Below are 22,325 nucleotides of genomic sequence, written 5' to 3'. Positions count from 1 at the left end.
TATGGACAGATACACATTCCTGTCCTTATGTATCTTACCACTTTGACCTATGTTGTTCCCTTTGTGAGTAATGACTGCCCCATTTTTGTCAGTTTGAATACTGTCATTCATTTGGATCCCAGCTGAATCCCCATACATCTGTGAAGCATCCCTGATTGACTTCTGAGTCTCCTTCTTTGCATTCATTTATCACTGGTGGCCTCAAGCATTTCTTGTTATTTTAGTCAGATTCAGGTTATACTATCTGCTTTTCAAGAGCCAAGTCTAGATTTTGCATTTCTTTGTATCCCACACAATGATCTGCATATGCTAGGTCAAGTGGTACAGCTGACTTTGTCACCAGGCAGGGCAGGGTGTGAATCCCTGTTTGTTCTAATATTTAGTGGGCATGTGGTTTCCAACAAATCACTTAATCTTCCTCAACCTTAATTTCCTCAACTGTAAAATGGGGATATTAATATCTGCCTTGCAGAATGTATGTGAGGAGGAGAGATGATATATAGAACACTCACTTGGCATGTGATGGGTGCTCAATAAATAGTAGGTAATATTATTATTATTACTGACCCAGTGAACTGATGTTTGTGCATTCGATGTATTATAGGATCACAGTGCTGAATAATTTCTCTTCTCTACAGTTATACAGCTCTGCTGAATTTGGAAGAAGGTGGCAGCTTATCCAGGAAGGAGTCGTACCAAACAGGTTCTACTGGTAAGTTTCACTTTATTTTGTAGCATATTAAGATATCACCTAGTAAATGAGCATGGGATTCTTTTTCTCACCCAGAGCTCTCACATGAGGTCTGTTCTTATTGGGATATGCCCACGTCCTCCAGGGCAGGATGTAACATTAGAGTAGTAAACATTTTAAGGGAATGTTAAAGCAGTGTCACAAATTATTTAATGAACCCAAAATAGATACTTGAGATTAGTGAACAGCAAGGGCTTTGTAACTGATGTTTTGTTATATTTTGATGAGACTTGTGAGACAGACACTTAAAAAACATTTTAATAGTGATTTTTATTACTAACAGCATTATACACACATATATTACATGTTCAAATAAAGGTTTTCAGTGTAAATAAGTAGATATTCTTTAGTCTAAAAGTGGATCTTCCTCCCGTTCCTGATTTCGAGGCTTCTAGACCTTCTCCTCTTCATATGGGACACAACCAATGTTCTTAGTTCCTTACTTATCCTGCCATATATGTTCTATGAATTACAAAACATATATATATATATATGCTTAGTCAACTTGAGCTACTATAAAAAAATACCATAGACTGGGTGGCTTAAACAACACATTTATTTCTCACAGTTCCAGAGGCAAGGAAACCCAAGCTCAAGGTGCTGGCAGATTCAGCTCCTGGTGAAGACCAGGATATTTCAGAGGGCTGCCTTCTTGCGGTGTCCTCACATGGGGGGGGCAGGGTGGGGGTGGAGGGAGAGGAGCAGCAAAAGAAAGGAGACAAAGAAAGTAATATTCTTTTGTGTGTGTGTGTTTTTTTTTTACCAACTGAGCCCATCCCCCTGATTAAACTAGAGGTGGCCACCCTCCATGGGTGTGGGTGGCTACAATTGAAAAGAAGGGGAATAACACAATTCCTTTTGGCTTTTGAGTTTCCAAGGGCCTAGATCCTGGTAAACTAAGAAGAAATACGAAGCACTCTAGTGTAATTTTGACATTCGTTATCAATCACTTTTGAATTTACAACCTAACCCCTGCCAAAAGATATGACTCTACCTTACCCTAATTTATGTAATCTGCCTGTGGAAAAGACATTTAGGTTGTTTCCAGACTTTTCCTAGTATAAAAAGTGCTATAAAGAACTAGCTCAGGTAGAGTTTAAATATCCCTCGTTCACATCATTCAGAATCATTGGGGCAGTGACCTTTTAGAAGCCAATGAGCTCCCTGCAACTATGACAATAAAAGACGTCTCCCCTACATTCCTCCTAAAATCACACTGCCTCTCATCAGCCTTTGGACTTACATGCTCCCAGTTGCCCCCCGCCCCCACCCCAATTCTCTCACTTTGAAGAGGAATGCATTTTTATCTTTCTCATTTTCAAACACTGCCCTAAAACCCCTGTGGGAGTTGAAAGCCAGAGAACTGCATTAGAGAAATCTCTTAAAATGCTGGTGAAACTGCCTGAGAAAGTGAAAGAGAAGTCATTTGCAAATAAACTGGTTCAAAGATAACACATAGAGACTTCTGTGTGGAGTGGTACCTTTTCCCCCATCATAAGGAGACATTTATAACTACAGAAGGTTTGATTTTTTTAAAATTTTTTATTGATGTCATAATAGTTTATAACATTGCGAGATTCCAGTTGTACATTATTATTTGTCAGTCACCATATAAATATGCCCCTTCACCCCTTGTGCCCACCCCCCAACTCCCTTCCCCCTGGTAACCACCAAACTGTTCTCTCTGTTCGTGTGTTAGTTTATATTCCACATATGAGTGAAGTCATACAGTGTTTGTCTTTCTCTGTCTGGCTTATTTCACTTAACATAATACCCTCCAGATCCATCCATGTTGTTGCAAATGGGACGATTTTGTCTTTTTTTATGGCTGAGTGGTATTCCATTGTATATATATACCACAGCTTCTTTATCCAATTGTCTGTTGATGGACACTTGGGTTGCTTCCACTTCTTGGCTATAGTGAATAATGCTGCAATGAACATAGGGGTGCATAAGCCTCTTTGGATTGTTGATTTCAAGTTCTTTGGATAAATACCCAGAAGTGGGATAGCTGGATCATAAGGTATTTCTATTTTTAATTTTTTCAGGAGTCTCCATACCGTTTTCCATAGAGGCTGCACCAGTTTGCATTCCCACGAGCAGTGAATGAGGGTTCCCTTTTCTCCACATCCTCTCCAATATTTGTTATTTTTTGTCTTGGTGATTATAGCCATTCTCACAGGTGTAAGGTGATATCTTAGTGTAGTTTTGATTTGCATTTCCCTGATGATTAGTGATGTTGAACATCTTTTCATATGCCTATTGGTCATCTGTATATCTTCCTTGGAAAAATGTCTGTTCATATCCTCTGCCCATTTTTTGATTGGGTTATTTTGTTGTTGTTGTTCAGAGGTGTGAGTTCCTTTTATATTATGGAGATTAACCCCTTGTCAGATATATGGTTTGCAACTATTTTCTCCCAGTTGGTGTGTTGTCTTTTCATTTTTATCCTAGTTTCGTTTGCCTTGCAGCTCTTTAGTCTGATCAAGTCCCACTTGTTATATAACTACAGAAGGTTTTTGTTGCACAGAAGCTATTCAACTCTTTCCCACTTCTGCTCCCGCTCAGGAGTGGCTTGAGCCTTGCTTTTGGTGTCCAAATTAGCTTCTTCCCTTCCCTGGGAATTCAACTCTAGCTACCACTGAGTCTCCCTTCTCTGAGTCTCCCTTCTCTGATCAGCACTTCTCTTCCTCTTTTACTCAACGTGTCCCTTATTCATGAGAAACCTTGCACCTCTATATGTTTTGCCTGTAATTTATAAAGTCACTTTTTGGAAGGAGAGTCCATGTCTTTTTTTTTTTTTTCCATTCTCTCTTTTACTTGGTGTTATATGTGCATAGAAATGCCTCAGAAAATAAATAAATGAAAGACTAAGATAAATTTATGTGGTCCTCCTAAGTTAACCTGGAAATGGAGTTGATGAAAAAGTGTGAGGGACAAATCTTTCCTCAAGTCCTGCTTCTGAGTGACTGAAAATATCTGCAGATGGACCCAGCAATAGAAGGTGGAAAGTTGCAATTCACAGAGAACTAGATGGAAGTTTGTTCCTACCAACAGAAACAAAGAAAAGCCTTGACTAGGATGGACAAACGATGGACAAAGAAAAAGAATTGAGATGAGAATACTTCCCTTGTAAGTGATACATGGTACACAGTGTTTTCTAGCTCACTGGGAGTCATATTTACATCATTGCTTTGGCTGGTGCTAATTGCAATCCGTTCTTATCTATTCTTTGAATGGAGGTCTTCTCTGTGAAAGCCTGATTAGCAAAGCCCTTGTAACCAAATGTGATAATATTATCTTTATAAAAACCTTACACATGATTGTGTATGAATTCTAATTAATCTGTCTGTTAAGTAAAATAAATAATACCTCTCCTTCCACCTTTGGGAACAGAGAAACACATCTTCTCTATTCAAGCCCTAACATTGTAATAAGCATTATTCAAACTTAAGCTGTTTAATCCTCATAACAATTTTATGATGTAAGCCTTACATTATCATCATTAACAGATGGGGAACCCACGGCATGGAGAGGTTGAGTAATTTAGCCAAGATCACACACCTGGAAATTGGCCGAGCCAGTATTCAAACGCAAGCAGTCTGGCTCCAATATCCATGCTCAACTGAATCAGTGGACTCGGTTGCCTCTACCTCATGGCCTTTTTTCTGGGCTGGGGCTGTGAGCCCTGGAAATCCAGCCCATTCAGGCATGTGAGTGGAGAAAACCCAAAGCTCTTTTGGCCACTGTGCCTGCATGTGTAGCTCTCCAACTGGGCTTATCAAATGGCCCCCATGGGTTCTTTAAGCTTGGTTGGTTTTTCCAGAGAAGGCATGAGACCTTGTAAATTGCAGAGCGCACATGACTGTTGATGAAAATCTCTTGGTCTCTGGCCACATGGTCTGTATTTTCTGACTCTGAGAAACTTCCCGAGGCTGGCAGAAAAGATGTCAACCAAAGCAATGTTTTTTAGACTCGTTCCTGGAAACCAGTTGCTTCAAATTACATGGGAACTACGGGGCTATCTAGGATTATTCAGTAAGCTTAATTAAAAGAAGCTGCCTTTAATCATTTCTTCTTGGAGCCTGGCTATGGGGGTGTGGAGCAACATCAAATTAAGTGACCCTGGGTAATAACATAGCATTTCCCATAGAGAAAAATGAAGATGAATTTCTGTCTTTTCCTCATCACCTGATACACTCGGGAAATATCTTTACATTGAGTGGCAATAGTAATGCCACCCCTGGAAGTAATCTATGGCAATTGTAAAATAGTTATGGACTGTAAGGGCCTATTTTTATGTTATCACAGTGGTTGCTCTTAGTACTACCATAGCTAACATAAATATGAACTTTCCTCCAAGGAGTTCACATTGCTTCTAAAAACAATTTACATGTATAAGGCATCTTATAAATCACATCTTAGCACAATATTGCCCTTAATAGAATAGATGTCCTTTTTATTTAACAAACTGTGATAGCAGTCTTGGTCTTTACTATGTCGCATATCAATTATATTGGGAGGCAGTGCAGTCTGGAGATTAAGGGGCTCAGAGATACTGAGGCGTGAGTTCTAGCTTTGCCATTTGCTAAGTAAGGAATCATGGGGAAGTTACTTAACTTTTCCGTGCCTCAGTTTTTTCCTCTGTAAAGTAGAGATAATTAATACCTACCGCATTAACTGAGATGTTTCTTGTGAATTGATTACATGCCTGGCACCTAAGAATGGTATTAAGTGCCCACTGACTAGTAGTAATAATATTATGAATAGTGGCTGACTTTCTGCAGCTATTAGTTTTGTGTTCCTCTGTGTTGGCTTCATTCTCAGATTGGCTTTCCCCACTTGTAGCAATGATGAACATCATTAGCTTTAGTCTTATATTCTAACAGTTTAGAAGCCCCATCAAACCAGTCTGCCTCTTTCCTTGTATTTACAGGGATTGAATCTGAGTGGTCTGGCTTGGATCAAGGCTGTAAACTGTGGTACATTACTCATACAGGTCAGACACATATCTACCCTGGGAACTGAAATAGAAGATGGGGTTGAGTTCCAGTCAAACTGCATGGTTCAAGATTGGGAGAGAGATGATTCCTAAAAACAGGAAAAAAATGGATTCTGTTATTGTAAAAAGGGAGAATAGATTTTCACTAGGAAAAAAATACAGATGGGAGAACTGAGTGTCAACAAGATAAAGTTCCATAATAGGGATTTGTATTTGTTATGTAACTACAGTAATCTGGGCACATGATAAATCATGCCATTTGATCCTCATAACAAGATTGTGAGGTTGGGATTCTTATCCTCTTTTGATGACGTATAAAAGTGAGGTAGTTTATCCAACGTAACACACATAATATGTCATACAGCCAGGTTTTGAAACTTGGTCTGTCTGTGTCCATGGCCCTTGCTTGCAGTAGTAAAGATTAACCCCAAATTCAAGACTTATTTCCTGCCTGTATCCCCCAGTAATAACTAAGTTTAGAGTTTAACAGTTCAATAGGTAAGACCCAAGGTGTTGCATTTGACATTGAAGAGGAATGTGGAATTGAAGGATCAGTGGTACCCAAATGCCTTGAATAAGTGAAGCCAAATCTTCTATTAGAGGTTCATGAATGTGGTTTGTTGGAATGTGATTCAAGTTTAGGACAAAGCAATGGAGGGCAGTTTTCATTATAAACCATTCAGCAATCTATTATCTATACAAAAGACAAGAGCAATACAATCTTAGAGCTGTTCCACTTAATTAAAAATAGGTGCAGGCTTACCTTATTGATTATATTATTCTCACACATAGGGGGCTGGCTGGAAACAGGGACAACTGAATGTTGATTACATATTTCATGTGACTAATTTGCACATAGAAGATTAGGAGTTGGCTCAACAATGAACCTTTGTTGTTCTGATATGCCAGCCTTGTGTCAGTAATGTCCCTCGGGGCATATGACAGCTATATTGTATAGCAGACAGATACAAGAATACTTAAAACTCCATACTCAGTGTGTTTGAGCATGTATACACATTCTCATTCATTCCCATGGTCCAATGCCAGTCAACACGAATGACTTCTCATTCCACATCTTTGGCAAAAAGTCCCATTTATTGAGCACTTCCTGTGTTCCAAGCTCTGTGCTAAGTACTTTGCATACATTGTTTCAAGCAATCCTCAAATCAATGAGGTGAAATAATTTATTGATCAAAACTTGTTTTCAAGACAAGAAAAATGCGACCTGTTTTAAGAAAAAAAATTTTAAAGAGATATTGGCTCAAGAGTCTGGAAAGTCAGGTCTCATTTGACCTATACTCCACTAGATCCACAGACTCATTAAAGTCATCAGATCTTGATCTCGCCCCATCACTCAGCTCTGCTCTCCTCTGTTTTAGCTTCGCTCTCAGGCAGACTCTCTCCTCCTGGTGGTCTCCGGCAGGTTACGTCTTCCCAGATTCACTCCAATGGAAAAGAAAACACCTTCTTGCTTGTTGCTCCAGCAAAACTGGGATTAAATCTTATGGGCCCTGATTAGGTAACATGTTCACATCTAGACCTGGGTGTTGAATCAATTCCAATAAACCACATGGACAGAAAGTAAGGAATGGTGATGCCCCAGGAAGGACTGGAGTACTTTTACCAAGGAAATAGGGAAGGTTAATGGGAAGGCATCAAGAAGAGGTGCCCATTACTCGGAGGTGTGTTAATTCCCGTTTATAGATGAGTAATAAGAAGATATAAGAAAACAAAATCCCTGAGAGGTTAAATAATTTTGCCTAATGTCACACATTAGTAAGTTATGGTGATGGAATTTAAATCCAGATAAGTCTGGCTAAAGAGCCTGTGCTATTTTATTTAAGCACCATGCTATGCTCTCTCCAGCATACGTTCACCACTCCCGTTATGCTAGGGACCAATAAATACTGGCTTGAGCTCCAGCTCTCCTTGAAGCTTCTCTGCTCTGCTCCGCAGAGCTCTCTTCTTATTCAGAACTGCTTTGTTGGCAGATATTTCCTATTGGCCTCATATCCATCGGGCCCTACACCCAGTCATTAAAGTCACATTTATCTGTATACCTGGCCTATGGTTCTCTCCTCTAACCTCAGGCATAAGAGGGAGATCCATAAACTTTTACCAACCCATCTGGCTGTGGTCAGAAAACACTCCAGGAGTTAAAGTAGTTTTCTCTCTCTGATTCTGACTCATACTACTACCACTCAACCTCCATTTCTTGTTGAATATTGCTGCTGAGCCAATTTCAAGGATTTTTTTCCCCCTTGTTCTTGTTGTTTGACTGTTTGTTTGTTTTATATACAGCAGATCACCATGACCCTTCATCTTCCTCTTTCAGATATGCTGGTTATGCAACATAGCATCTCCAAGACTTCTAAGCTACTCACACCAAAGGGACTTGGAGGATGTGGCATGAGATGGTTGTAACTCTTTTCTCTTTCCCCAGATGGGTTTAATGGATTCAATAACCAGAGAATCCTCTGCACTTTTCCTATCCCAGGTTCTGCAGACTAGAAATTGGTTGGAGTCTAATGATATTACCAAAAAAAAAAAAAAAAATGTAAACGCTATTCTATCAAAATAACAAGATAATTTGATACTATATTTGTAAGGGGTTATGGCTATTTTTTTCAAGATACTCTGCCTCATCTTTCACTCAAAGCTATGAAGCAGGTCATTGTCGGCAGAGAACTTTTAAATGAAGACCATCACTTGCTTTCAATTTTATGTTGACCTGGGAGTGGAACATCTGTCCATTCAGAATCAGCTTTTCTTATAAGCTTCCATATGTTTACATTCCCCTTATCCTAGCATTAGCATTCAGAGTCATACTCTACTTGGTTCTCTTACCTCCTCTTATATCTTTGGGTTTCCATCAATTCTACCCTGTGAAGTTATGCCTGCCAATTTTCTCTTCCATTCTCTCTCACATTACATGGGTTCAGTCCCCTTCTCTCTCACTAGGAATAGTGAGAAAGCCCCTCCCCTGGTCTTGCCATATCACACTCCTGCCTAAGGAATCATGTAAGCATTTCCTGTTCAAGTGTTTGCCTTGCTCCTCATTGCTTACAACATAAAATTGAAAAGAGTAAGAACATAACTAGGTTCTTGCCAACCTGGGCTCCAATGTACATTTTCTGACCCAACCACCACCCTCCCAATTCTGTTTGCTAAATTCCAAAAGGCCAGGTAAATAATTCTAGGCACTGATTAGTCTGTGGACCAGTCTATACCTCTTATCCCTTGTGGTTTTATACATGCTCCTAACTGGGGACAGACTGTCCTTATTTGTTTTAGCAGTGATTAAATTTTAGCACATACTATGTGTCAGGATAGTTTTGGTCTTTGACTACAAAGATAATGTGTGAGGATCTTTGTCATTATTGGGATCACAATATTGGACCTTTATGACCTTATTCTGAAGTCTGCCTCTACCATGGAGCCTTCTTTGGTTCTTGCTTCTTGTTTTTCCAGGCAGGAAGAATATCTTTCTTTTCTGAATTTAAATGTGATTACTTCACAAATAAAATGTGATGCGTCATAACACCATTGTATTGCAGGTCTGTATATGTGACTGATAGAAGGAGCATGGGATTAGAGTCAGCGTATCCAGGTTCAAATCCCAGCGTCATTATTTACTAACTGAGTGATTCGGAGAAACTGCTTCACGTGCCCAAGTTTCAATTTCCTTCTTCCAAGGCTTATTTTGAAAATAAAAATGACTTATCATAATTATTGTTAAGTAACTTAGCACTTAGTATATTCTCCATATCTATCTTTTTATTTCTTCATTTTCTTCTCCTGCTAGAAAGTAAGTTCCTTAAGGACCAAGACTCTGTCTTTAAAATGTTTCTATCTTGCTTATGATAGTAAATGGAGAAGCAGAAACTTGTGTGTACAAATGCACACACACATATAAGATACTGAAATTCATTGAATGCACACATGCATGTGTATGCACATACATAAACCCACAAACATCTAGATTGAAACACATCTTGAGTGGACTTCACTTGTTAAATTAGGGACCATTAATAAATGACCTCTTTCCTCTAGCATGAAAAGGTTACACTTCTAAGCCATCAAAGTATATATTGAAGGGAGGAAAATTCTAGATCAGTAAAATGAACACTTTTCTATGCAGTAGTCTATTTATTAACTCAACAGGCTGTCCTAAGGAGTAATGAGATCCATGTAAGCAGAGAAATTTAAGCAAAGACAGAGTGGGTGCACCCTAGACCTCTCTCACAGGGAGTACTGCCCTGGATTGCCGATACTGACAAATCCTTTACACACTTCAGAATATGGGATTCAGAAGAACTCTGAACCCCACTTTATGTGGACTATGGGCTTTATTCTCTCTTCTCTTATACTGTCCCTCATCCTCTCTGACAGTCTCTTCTGATTCTGAGTCCCCTACCCTCTGAGCTGAACCATGTGTGTGGCTTGGGTAAAGAGCAGGGAGAAGTGGCAGCAAACCGTTCCTGAGATCACATCCCAAGAGTTGCACTGGGGCATCTCTGGTACCTGTGCTAGGGGTGCTAGATAAGAGGATTTTCGTTATCTTGAGAGACCTGGTATTTTGTTTTGTTTTTCTGTTAATTTCTTCACATGAGTACTATTTTCCAACCCTCTTGTGCCTTCCTCCACTTCTTCATCTCTTCATATGATTAGCAAGTTTTCTCTACAAATTAAATCAAATTTCTCCTGCTAGAGTGTGAGCCCATCACTCTTCTTGTGACCTTCTTTCACTAATGGTCATTGCTGATTCTTGTCCTCCTTATCCTGACGATTTTCTGTCTCCATGGACTGCGGCTCCTCTATCTCTGAGCACTGAGATTCTATCACTTCTCTAGATTTCCACTAAGAACTCTTATGATGGCAGAGTGCCAGAGATGGCAGTGAATGAGAGAGAAAGGGAGAGGAAAAATCCTCATAATTATGGTTTCCTAATTTAGGATAATATTAAAATAAATTGACTTATGCCCTAGTGATCAGATCTCACTTAGCTTTCAAGTTCAAGAGCCTTTGGGTTTGTACAGTGTCTATATGTGTGGTTTCTCTTGCTCATTCAGTCATTGACCACCTTTGTATGTTTCCCTAAGTGGGTAAGAGATGGTGTCTAGTGTTTAAGAGTGAGAGCTCTGGGGCCGGCCCCGTGGCATAGCGGTTAAGTGCGTGCGCTCCACTGCTGGCGGCCCGGGTTCGGATACCGGGCGCACACCGATGCACTGCTTGTCAGGCCATGCTGTGGCGGCCTCCCATATAAAGTGGAGGAAGATGCACACGGATGTTAGCTGAGGGCCAGTCTTCCTCGGCAAAAAGAGGAGGATTGGCATGGATGTTAGCTCAGGGGTGATCTTCCTCACACACACACAAAAAAAGAGTGAGAGCTCTGGACTCAGAATACTAAATTTGTTAGAATCCTGTTTTCAGGGGGTGTGATGATGAGCTATTTAATTAGATTTTTTAAACCTTACAGTCTTCATCTGTATAATGGTCATCATAATAGTGTCTTCCTCATATACTTGTCAGGATAAAACTAAGAATTCAGGTTAACCTCTAAACACATATAACATATGATGAATAAATATAACTATTATAAAAAAAAGAGGAATAGGGAGGAGTTGGATATTAGTGAGTTTCTGAAATGTGGCAATCTCATTTTGATATTCAGTTTAATAATTTATATTTTCAATGGGAATTTTTAATGTGTACATGTATTTTACTTCTGTGTTGCCCCAGAATTAGAAACAATGGATAGAAAATCAGCTGTTTTGTTTTATACCTTCTCAATTATTTGAAAACTCTTATGTTGCCCAATTTATTTAATTTACATCAGTTGAGTAATTTTCAGAGCTGCCTCCTGGCCACGAAGATAGAGGACACATAGTCCCTCCCCTCAAGGGACTTGCAGCTGCTGAGGTGGGCCTGCAGAGGGAGCCCCTTCAGAAGTATGTGGAAGGATACTGCCCCTGCATAGCTGCCCCTCTGAGTTTGCAGCTAAGAATCTGGGTTGGGGCCTGAGGTCATAAGGCTGGCAGTCTGGAGGAAAAGCTGGAGATGGAATTAGGAGGGGAAGGGCGAGGACAAACTAGAACCTACCAGCACTTCTGCATTGCCTCTCATCACCTATAAACAAAAGGACCTTCAGAATGAAGTGGCTTCTGTTTCTCTCTTTCCTTCCAAATCGTACATATTTCTTTTTGGTCAATTCTAACTTGGAACCATATGGAGACTCTGGAAATATAGTTGTGGCTTGTCCAAGTTGACCCAGAACAAAATCACCATAGTCTACCCCTTGAACACGTGGCACCCGTGCACATCTTTTGAAACTACATATAACTTCCAAATAAAAACAAAAACACAACTAAGCTTCTACTTAGCATCATGAGCTTTTCTCCCCATACAACCTAAAACATGATATCTCCCCCAAAAGATGAAAAATTTGCGTATGTCACATTATCTATCTTTGGGTGATATTCCTCTTCTAACTGAGTCCTACTTCCCCTTTCTATATTCTGTAACCAAAATACCGCTTCAAATCTTATGTTGAAGCATAGAGGACTGGGAGAGAGGAACAAGAAAGGAAAAGATTTACACATACACACAAATATATGTTCATATTAAATTATGATGGGGGGGTGGTTTCTGAGGAATGGTGTCTACAGAGAGGGATTTGTTCATTGATAGGTCAAAAATGAGAAGAAACTGGCCAAAGAGCTAGGATAAAGAAGTGCCTAGAACAGTGTCTGGCACATACCATATACCATCAGATCTAAAATTTGTCAAGTGAAGGCACATCCTTATTTTATATATCTGTCAAAAAAAATTCTGCCAATTAAACTTTAACATTTTAATGGCTGTAAGACACCTGTTGATTTAAGAAATGTTAAAGTGAAAAAAAAATGAGCATTTTGGAATTGATAAAATGGGTTCTAAATAAATATTTTTGAATGAGTGAAAAATGAGGTGGGAATATTGGAGATGAGGCAACCACAGATATTTAATTTTCAAATCAAATGTTAGATAGGGTTGTCTTAGTGGATAACTAATTAGGCTTGGGATGGTAAATTCTAGACAAGAGGGTAGAGAAGACCCAGAAACTGGCTCATTTGACTAGGTAGGAATGAAAGACAGAGCAAGCAGAGGAAGATCCTAAAACCAACTGTAAGACTAGTGAATCCATGTAGATGACTAACTCTGGTGGGTTTATACCTCAGAATCTCAGGATTCTTAGAGAAGAAGCTATTGTATCTGACCTCTTATGACTTGCAGGAATCCTTTCTACAAAATTCTAGATAAATGGCTGAAAACAGCCTTTTGCATTGAGAATGGAACTTTGTCTGTCAGGATCTAAAGAGAATAACTAGAGGAAACGGACCTGTCCCACCGTTTTTTATTGTTGGCTCTGGCACTTAAAACATCAACATCGCTAAACAGAGCTATCCCATAATTTAGAGAAGCCTGTCAAGGTTTTCACAGAAATGGCAAGGTGTGCCCTAGGGTGGGGGACAGAACCTGCCGCGGCATTTGAGAGATTTATGGTAAAGAGTTTTACATGAATGCCGAAGTTTAAGGCAGATAAATCCCAGAAGACAAATACTACCAATAAATGAATTACAAAGCCATTATCATGTGCTGAACAGAGCAACTTTATGACTCTATAGTGACGAGATGAAACTTGTTAGAATATTTATGTGCCTGGGATAGTGTCTGCATCACCAACCCAGAGAACAAGCTAGCTCTTCTATTTGTCTCCTATGGGCAGTTAGCTTTCCTGAGTAATTCAGTAGCCAAGGAAAACAAGATGCCTAAGAGAGAGGAATCCAAAACAGACAGCATACAGCCACATTGGGCACAAGCCTCACATTTGACGTCACATTTTAACAGCTCCTGGGCCCAACATCTTTATATTGTCAGCTGAAATCAGGCTCCTTCCATAGTAACCAGGGCAGCCTTAGAATAAATAAAAACTCTGACTGTCCACATTGTTTTCTACTTCTGAACAATTGGAGAGTAAGAACATCCAGTAATAAGAGCCACTTTTCTAATCTTATTATTTTTTGAAAAATAATAAAACTTTATTTTTTGTGATTGTTGAATCTATGAATCATAAACTTATGACAACTGAAATGCTACAGTAGTTTACTTCTCTGCTTGAGGAAATGACAACATGACCAATCCATTCTACATGATGATGATTTAGTGAAAATAGATTGCTTTCCTATTTATAATAGCTTTGCTATAATTGAGTATGTCCTTATGAGATTTGGGTATGGTTTGTTTCCCCTTAACTTTTTATTTTAGAATAATTTTAGAATTACAGAAGAATTGCAAAGATAGGACAGAGAGTTCCCTTGTACTCTTTACTCAGCTTCCCCAAATGTTGACATCTTATGTAACCATGGTGCAATATTCACAACTAAGAAATTAACATTGGTAAAATACTATGAAGTAAACTGGAGATTTTATTTGGATTTCACCAGGTTTTCTACTTATATCCTTTTTTCTGATCCAGGATCCAATCTAGAATCCCACATTGCATTTATTTGTCAGATCTTTTAGTCTCCTCAAGTCTGTGGCAGTTCCTCAGTCTTCCCTTGCCTGTGATGACCTGAAGAGTACTAGTCAGGTATTTTGTAGAATATCCCTCAAATTGAGTTGGTCTGATATTTTCTCATGATTACAGGGTTATAGACTGTTGGGAAGAATATCACAAAAATGACGTGCCCTTCTTATGACATCATATCAAGGAGTGCAAGATATCAGTATGTCTTATTACTGATGATGTTAACCTTGATCACTTGATTAAGATAGTGTCTGCCGGGTTTCTCTGTTGCAGACTTACTGTTTTCCTAGTCCATGCTCCATTTGTTAGAAGCAAGTAACTAAGTCCAGTTCATACTCAAGGGAAGAAGAATTAAGCTCCAACTCCTGGAAGAAGGAGTATCAAAAATTGTGAACATATCTTATAATTACCACAATGATTAATAAATATTTGGAAGAGATACTTTGAGGCTATGCATTTCGCCCACTAATTTTAGCATTCATCAGTCGATCTTGCCTGCAGCGATTATTGCCATGGTGTTCTAACGGAAATTTTCTATTTTGATCATTTCTTATATGTTTAGTAATTGGAATTCTTCTGTAAGGAGAAATTGCCCTTTCTTGACCATTTATTTATTAATACCCTTGTTTAGTCGCTCAGACAAAGAGGAGACCAGAAAAGATGGTGAATAAGCCCAATTCTGGATTATGTTTTGTTATTTCTTCTTCACCTCAGGTATCTCTGTGCCCTGGCTTTGAGCTGGTAGCCAAATAATCCCTATTAGGCATTAACGTGTCATTAAGGTGCCACCTGCTAATTCAGAGCAAGACCTCTCTGCCTATTAAAGTTCTTTCTAAAGGAACGTTTTAGGGTCTGACCTGGATGAAGAACTCAGCAGGAAATGCATTTTACCAGTGACGCATTCACTTGATTGACCACGGAGGTGGGGATTCCCCGAAGTGGTTCTGGGCTCTCCCCTGTTTGTTCAGGCAGGCATCTCACAACACCTTCACCATAAGGAGGGTAACATGGGGGTACTCACCATTACACACACACACACACACACACACACACACACGTCTCCCTTTCCCCGTGTCTTCCCCCCTCCTCTGTCCAAGCCAAGGAAAAAGACAAGGCTTGCTGCTGCCCAAAAAACTAAACAAACTTCTATAAAGGATGCTAACCTCTGTTGTTTAACAGTGATTTTAATTCCCCAAACAAACAATGCAGGCTCTGAATTGACCAGCTGAAAAATATATGAAAAATAGAGTACAGGAAATGGGTAAATATCCTAAACAACTGAAGCACTCTTATAAATGAAAAACTTGAATGAAAACGTCTCTATAGACATAAGGACTAAAAATGTGAACAGTCAATTTATTAAAAAAAAAGTTAATTAACGTAAAAATGTTTAATCTCACAAATAGGAAATAATAATGTAAACGGAAAGATATGCAGTTCAGTATCCTATCAAATGGATAGAATTCTTGAGATGATTATAGTTAGCCTTGGTAAGGGCTTGGGAAACAGACACTCTTATATGCTGTTTCTAGGAGCCTAATTTGCATAAACTTTCTGGAACACAGTTGGACAATATATCAAGGGTCTTAAACAAATGCCCATTCACTTTGAGCCAGTGAAATTCTTTTAATGATTCTTCTAATAATTCTCCCTGTTGAAAAACCAAGAGATCAGAGAGATGTAGAAATATTTACCTACAAAGATAATAAGTGCAGTAATGTATGTAGACACTACCAATACTCCATGGTCAGAATATTAGTTAAGTGAATTACAGAATATTGTACAGCTGGCAAAACAGTGCATCCCAACATTATAGTATGTTATGCTATGTTCTGTTAATGGAATGATGCAAAAGTTGTTTAAAAAAAAAAGGAGTGCCTACACAAACAGAAAAAGTACTGAAGGACCAACAACAAAATGTTAAAGGTGGTTATTTCTAGACGGAAGGATTGTGTGAATGTTTTATTTTCCTTTTTATACTTTGGTACACTTTCCATTATATTTTAAATGAACACATATTACTTTTACAATTAGATTTTTTTAAAACAAATGTTGTGTTATTTAAATAAATTATACCAATTATAATAATAATAAAGCAGTCAAGCATATTTCCCAATGGGGGGGGGTGGTGTTGGTGGGAGACAACCAACAGGAAGGCACTGTGACCACTGCAGAATAGTCACAGAGAATGGACTCTCTTCTCTCCTCCTCCTCCTCCCTCTTTTTGTCATCCTCATCGTGTCTCCAGCCCTTTCTTCTACTTCTCTTTTTCGCCCTATCTTCTCTTTCCCATCTCCTCTTTCGCTCCTTCATCCACCTCTCCTCTCCTCTCCAGTCCCTACCCTCCTTCCTAATTTCCCCTTTCTCACCCTCCCTCTTCTCTTCTCCTCTCTCCTCTTTCTATCACACTGAGATCTTTTCAACTCTAACTTTAGGAATTTGCATCCATAATAGAGTGCCCATTTTTTAAGGTAAATAAAAAGGTGTGTTTTACATTTTCCATCATCACTTGGTTTCCTTTGCCAGACAGTTAATATGAGTTCAAAGACAAATTGGCATAGCCTTCAAAGTATTTTCACAGGATATTATCTCTACGTTTGCCCAGTTTCAAATCCCTTCACACGTTACACTCAGAACTCCGGAAATTCTTTGTAAATAAGCCAAGTCCTGAGGAGAATAGCTGCCATTTGACACCCCAGGAATTTTTGTGTCTGCTGTGAAGATGAATCTAATTTCCTCCTATATCTAACCCAGTTCTATCCCTGCTCCCCTCCACGCTTTACTGACTGGATCACTTTCCCTTCTCTATTGAGGGGCTTGTGGGTAATAGCATCTTCGGGTATTTTTTCAGAAGTACCAATACCCAGCAATAAAGCAAGAGAATGTTTTTGTGTCATAATAGGCTGAAAAAGTATGGAGGAACTATTCAAGGATGGTTAAACCAGCCTTATGTGAGGGCCGGGGACCTGGAAGTTCAGTGCAGAGACTGACATTGTTTCTGAGAAGGGTCAGAATTTGCTAGTCATTTTGCAAGTAACTACAGAGAAGTCACCTTCCAACTTAGAAGCCCTGATACGTGAGGGTCTAAATTAAACTTAATATCTAGTCTGTTTCCAATCTCTAGGACATGGAACCCTCTCCAATATGCCTAGCCCTATGGTACCCTAATCCCCAATACACATGTCTTAGTCTCTTCACACTGCTGTGACAAAATACCACAGACTGGATGGCTTATAAACAACACAAATTTATCTCTTACAATTCTGGAGGCTGAAAGTCAAAGATCAGGGTGGCAGCATAGTAGGGTTCTGATGAAGGTCCTCTTCTGGGTTGCAGACAGCTACCTTCTCACTGTGTCCTCCCATGGCAGAAGGGGCAAGGGAGCTCTCTCTGGCCTATTTTATAAGGGCGCTAATCCCATTCATGAGAGTTGCATCCTCCTGATCTAATTACCTTCCAAAGGCCCCACCTTTTAATACCATCACTTTGGAGGTTAGGTTTAAACATATGAATTTTAGGGAGACAAAAACCTTCAGACCAAAGCAACATATAATCCTTGCAGGAAGTCAAAATGTCTGAAGTATCCCCATTATTTCTCTTTATCCTCACAGTGTAAGACACACACATTACCTTCTGAGTTAACACTGTTTTTCCTGAGATACAAAGGGGTAAAAAGAAAAGGAGTTTTGTGTTTTTCTTGAGAAGGATCACTGGAGTGAGTGAAGAACCCAGGTTAGTAGTTGCAACCTTGACACTGTCTGAGTGGTGTGACCTTGGACAAGCTATTTGCTCTCCTGAAGCCTTGGTTTCCTTAATTGTGACATGAGGGGTTTGGATTGATTAATCTCTAACAGACTTTCCATCTCTAAAGGGTCTCTTAATTCATATTTTTGACCCTGGTGGTAGCTGTGCACACTCTTTCTTTAACTCTTCACCACAGTCTTGTTATTAAGTATTATTATTATCAACGTTTTTACAGATGGTACATGGAGCTGTAGAGAAATTAGAAAGCCTGGGTTCCAATCTGATTCTGTCATTTGTTAGTGGTATGCCCTTAGGCAGGTAAATTGCTTTCAGAGCTAACACTGCCTTTCTCTTACCTCGTCATTATTTTTCCTGAATTTGTGTCGTGTGTGAATTTTCTAGGCACACAATATGTATCCTTATCCAAGTTGTTGACAATCGATGAGCAGGACAATCGATGAGCAGGATGTCACAAGCCCTATATGACATCAATCCCACACTTAACAGATGGACACCAGCCATTGATCAATACCATATAACAGTTTTTTTGATGTAGTTAAAGCCCCTTATAGTTTATATATATATTTTTTTTCCTACACAACTTTCAAGAAATGTTATCACCACCTGATATATTATACATTGATATTTATACGCTCCTTGCCTTCTCTATTGGAATGTAAGCTTCATGAGATGCAGGGATTTTCCTCTGTTTTATCCACTGCCAAACCCTCAGCACCTGGAGCTACCACTGGCACTCGTCAGTATTCAGTAAATATTTGTTGAATTCATTCATTAATCAAAAAATTTTAATTGAGGATCCACTGTCTGCCCTACTAGGTTTTAAGTGTTAAGGATACCCCCGGAGTCCTCAGTCCAGAGCAATAGGCTCCGTGATGAGTCACCTCCAACATCACCCCAGGGATGTACAGCTGATTCATTGAGATGTGGGGAGAAGATATGAGAATTTCTCAGGTTTTCTTGCTATTTTAGTTTCTATTTTGTGTATATTTTCTAAAGTTAATATATAAATACTCATGCATTGCCACAGCTTATTACTAACAGCATCATGTACTGTGTGCTCATTTTTTTTCCTTGCTTGATGTGTTCAAACAAAAAATATGGATATTGCTGTCCTTGGAATTCTCTTATGGAATATAATTTCTCTGGGTCTGATTGTCTCCAGCAGCAAAACGCTCAGGTTTCAATTCCTTTACCTTCTAGTCTGAAGTTCTTTGTCCTTAACAGAAATGGGAAGAAACGGGAACGAGAGGTTTTCTCGTCTCCTCATCTTCTGTTAATATGGGGCCCCTCCAGTCCCAAGCAAGACCTCCACACCTTCCTCCTCTCATTCTGAATATAAGATCAACACAGATACCTCCTGGTGTCCTAGCATTGTTTTCCCCATCACAACTCTTTCACCGCTGTGGCCTTCCTAAGCACTCTTAGTAAGATGGTGTCAGAGTTGCCAGTATTCTGAGATTTGAGATAATTCCAGATCTCTTCCCCATACAAACTTCATTCATCCCTTCTCTCTATTCCTTTGTGATTTGGACACATTGATTACATCAGTGTATTGATTGATTACCCCTTAGACTTTGTTTTCCAGATTGAAGAAATTTTCTTGTTTTTATTAGTAGTACAGATTTATTAATATTGAGTAATGCATAAAGACATCTTCCTTATAAAAATTTTTAAAATTACTAATAAGGAGAATGATTCCTTTGACTATGACCCCCAATTCCAAAACCTCCCAGAGGTGGCTACCATTATGAATTTTGAATGTATATTTCCAGTAGCATTTTTTCCATTTATATGCATTTTTTGCTTTGACTTATCAATAGACAATAGCTAGATAAATTGGGTATTTTCATTTAATAGATTGCAACAAAGTAGTTGGAGCTCTATCTCATTAATTTTATGTTCTGGCATGGAACGTGTCTAAGATATATTATTGAGTAAAATTAACAAGTTGCTGAAAATACATAGGGTATGATACCACTAAAATTTGAAAAGATAAAAAGAAACCTTATTAAAAAAATATTGTGAGTTCCTCTTTACCTCAATCCTAAACTCTTTGATCATTTTAAATATATTTCTCTGTGTCTCATTGGCACTATGTTTTCTGCTTAGGGATCTGATCATGTTCCCTGGTGTCTCTCTGGATCCCCTCATCTGGATCCCCTCAAGAAACAATAAGGACAGAGATGGGGAGGGGCCACAAAGTAGGGAAATAAGCAGGAAACAGCAAATGCCATCCATGGTGTAAGAAGCAAAATCATGACATTACAAAAGGAGAAAGTGAAGAAGGGGAGGTGTGCGCTGTGGCAGTATGGTTTTGGTCTGGACCAATTTAGACCTGGTCATTCTGATGTCTAGAGAGACGTGTAGCTTGTTTCCAAGCATTGCTCGTTAAACTTGCCGCTTTATTTCCACCAGACACTTTGTGCAACAAACATCCTCACCTCTCAGGACCCTCCTGAGCCTTCTGAATTCCTTCTTTCTGAGTCAGACACGGCATTCCTCCCCTTGCTCTCCTACACACACACGCACACACACACACACTCACATTCTCTCTCTCTTTCATACACTTTGTTGCAGATGTCATATAACTAAGCAGTCAGGCTTCTGGCTTGGGGAGTAAGGATGACCAAATGCAGAATTTGATGAGTTTGGCCATGCTGGCTCATGGATGTTGGCCACGCTGATTCTCGGTAGCCATTGTGCATTCAAGAAAGTAAGCATTATTTTTATTTGTCTGTCTATCTTTTTATTTATTTGTAGTAGCTACCTTTGGTTCTGGGAAACCAGCATAATAGTATGGGGCCAAGAAGAAAGCAAGCAAGCATGTTTCTTAGGCTTAAGGGAGAGGTTAAAATGACACCTTCAGGCTGCTTTTTATTTTTTCTAGCTCATTTCCCCCAGATGGGCAGGAGATGAGACATCAGGCTGAGCTGCTTTGTTCAAGAATAAAAGTTGTGACATTAGCCAGGACTCTCCTGATGATGTGTGTCTTGAGAGCCTGACTGTGGTGACAGGTGCTTGGGAAACTCTTGACTCCAGAAGAGGAAATCAGAGTATCGAGCCACTGATAGCTGCCTGCATTTTGTTTCTTCTCTCTGGAGCAGACAGGCCCACGTGCTTCTCTGGGCTTTGAGTATGGAGAGAGCCTGCGGGAACGGGAATGCTCCATCTAAAACAAAAAGGAGGAAAGCAGATATCTCCAACTCCCCAGCCTCTGCTCCTCTGCAGATCCCTCCTCATTCCTCCCTGTGCCATTAGCTGCAAATCTAAATCTGAATAAATAGGTGCCATCCCTTCACGGTGTTCATTTTTTAATACTCACTCTGCGGTTATCTACATCAGGACATTCTGTGGCTCTGCAGCCTTTATTGAGCACTATATTAAACTGGTATGAACTCAAACAAAATGCCAGGAGAATGATGAACTGGTGACATTTCTGAGTTGCTCTGTAGAAAATGTCTACAAAGGCTGCATTTCGTTGATTGTATTTCAGAAGGCTGCTATTGCCCTGCTAACATCACAGTGAACTATATCAGGGAGTGATTGTTTTATTTGCATTCTTGACTTTGGTAATCCTTAGATTGTATTGCAAAATGGCTCCTAAGTGTGAACACCGACCTAAGGAAGCAAAGATGCTTGAGGCTGGCTTATCTTGTTTTCGTCAGCAGACCTGGATCTAGCGTGGCCTGAGGGCCTTCACCTTAGACTTTCCTTGGACAGGGAGGCCTACACATAGATAGATGAGGACAGAAGTTCTTCTTTTTAGCTATTTATAAACTTACACACTTAACTTTCTTCAATGGCATCCCAGGGCTTTTAGAATCAAATACAAAAATTTAGCATGATGCACATGGTGCTTCAGTTGCATCCCTGCCTAACTCTTCACTTTTTCTTGAACTGCTCTACTCTGAAACATTAGATCTACCCTGTTGACTTGCTAGTAGAAGCCTATATGGATCATCCTCTCCCTGATCTAGGGCCTTTTTACCTGATATTTATCTCTAAATAGAATGCTCTTCCAACCCCTCTATCCATTGATCATATTGCATATTTTTGAAGATTCAACCCTGTGAGGGAAGAGGGAGAATCCCCCTCTGCCCTTTCCCTTAAGGTTCTTATGGCAGGCCAAATAATTAACAGGACAGGTTAGCAGGAGAAAATAATACCAAGTTTAATAACATGTATACATGGGAGAAACCAGGGACACTGTGTTTCTCAACACAATAGCAGAGATTCTC

General features: G+C 39.4%; 1 protein-coding gene across 5 annotated transcripts in view; it reads left to right on the top strand.

The window, feature by feature from the left end:
- SORCS1 (sortilin related VPS10 domain containing receptor 1) overlaps positions 1-22,325 on the top strand; it is a 487,586-nt gene that overhangs the window by 321,592 nt on the left and 143,669 nt on the right. For all 5 annotated transcript variants that reach the window (XM_087432564.1, XM_004428057.3, XM_087432565.1 and 2 more), the window contains exon 5: positions 639-712. In XM_087432564.1, the coding sequence (XP_087288690.1) occupies positions 639-712 (74 nt within the window). The remainder of the gene's footprint in view (positions 1-638; positions 713-22,325) is intronic.

This window comes from Ceratotherium simum, chromosome 6 (assembly GCF_057802395.1).
Source record: "Ceratotherium simum simum isolate JZ-2026a chromosome 6, ASM5780239v1, whole genome shotgun sequence".
NCBI classification, from domain to species: Eukaryota; Metazoa; Chordata; class Mammalia; order Perissodactyla; family Rhinocerotidae; genus Ceratotherium; species Ceratotherium simum.
This window is presented reverse-complemented; position numbering and strand designations above follow the sequence as displayed.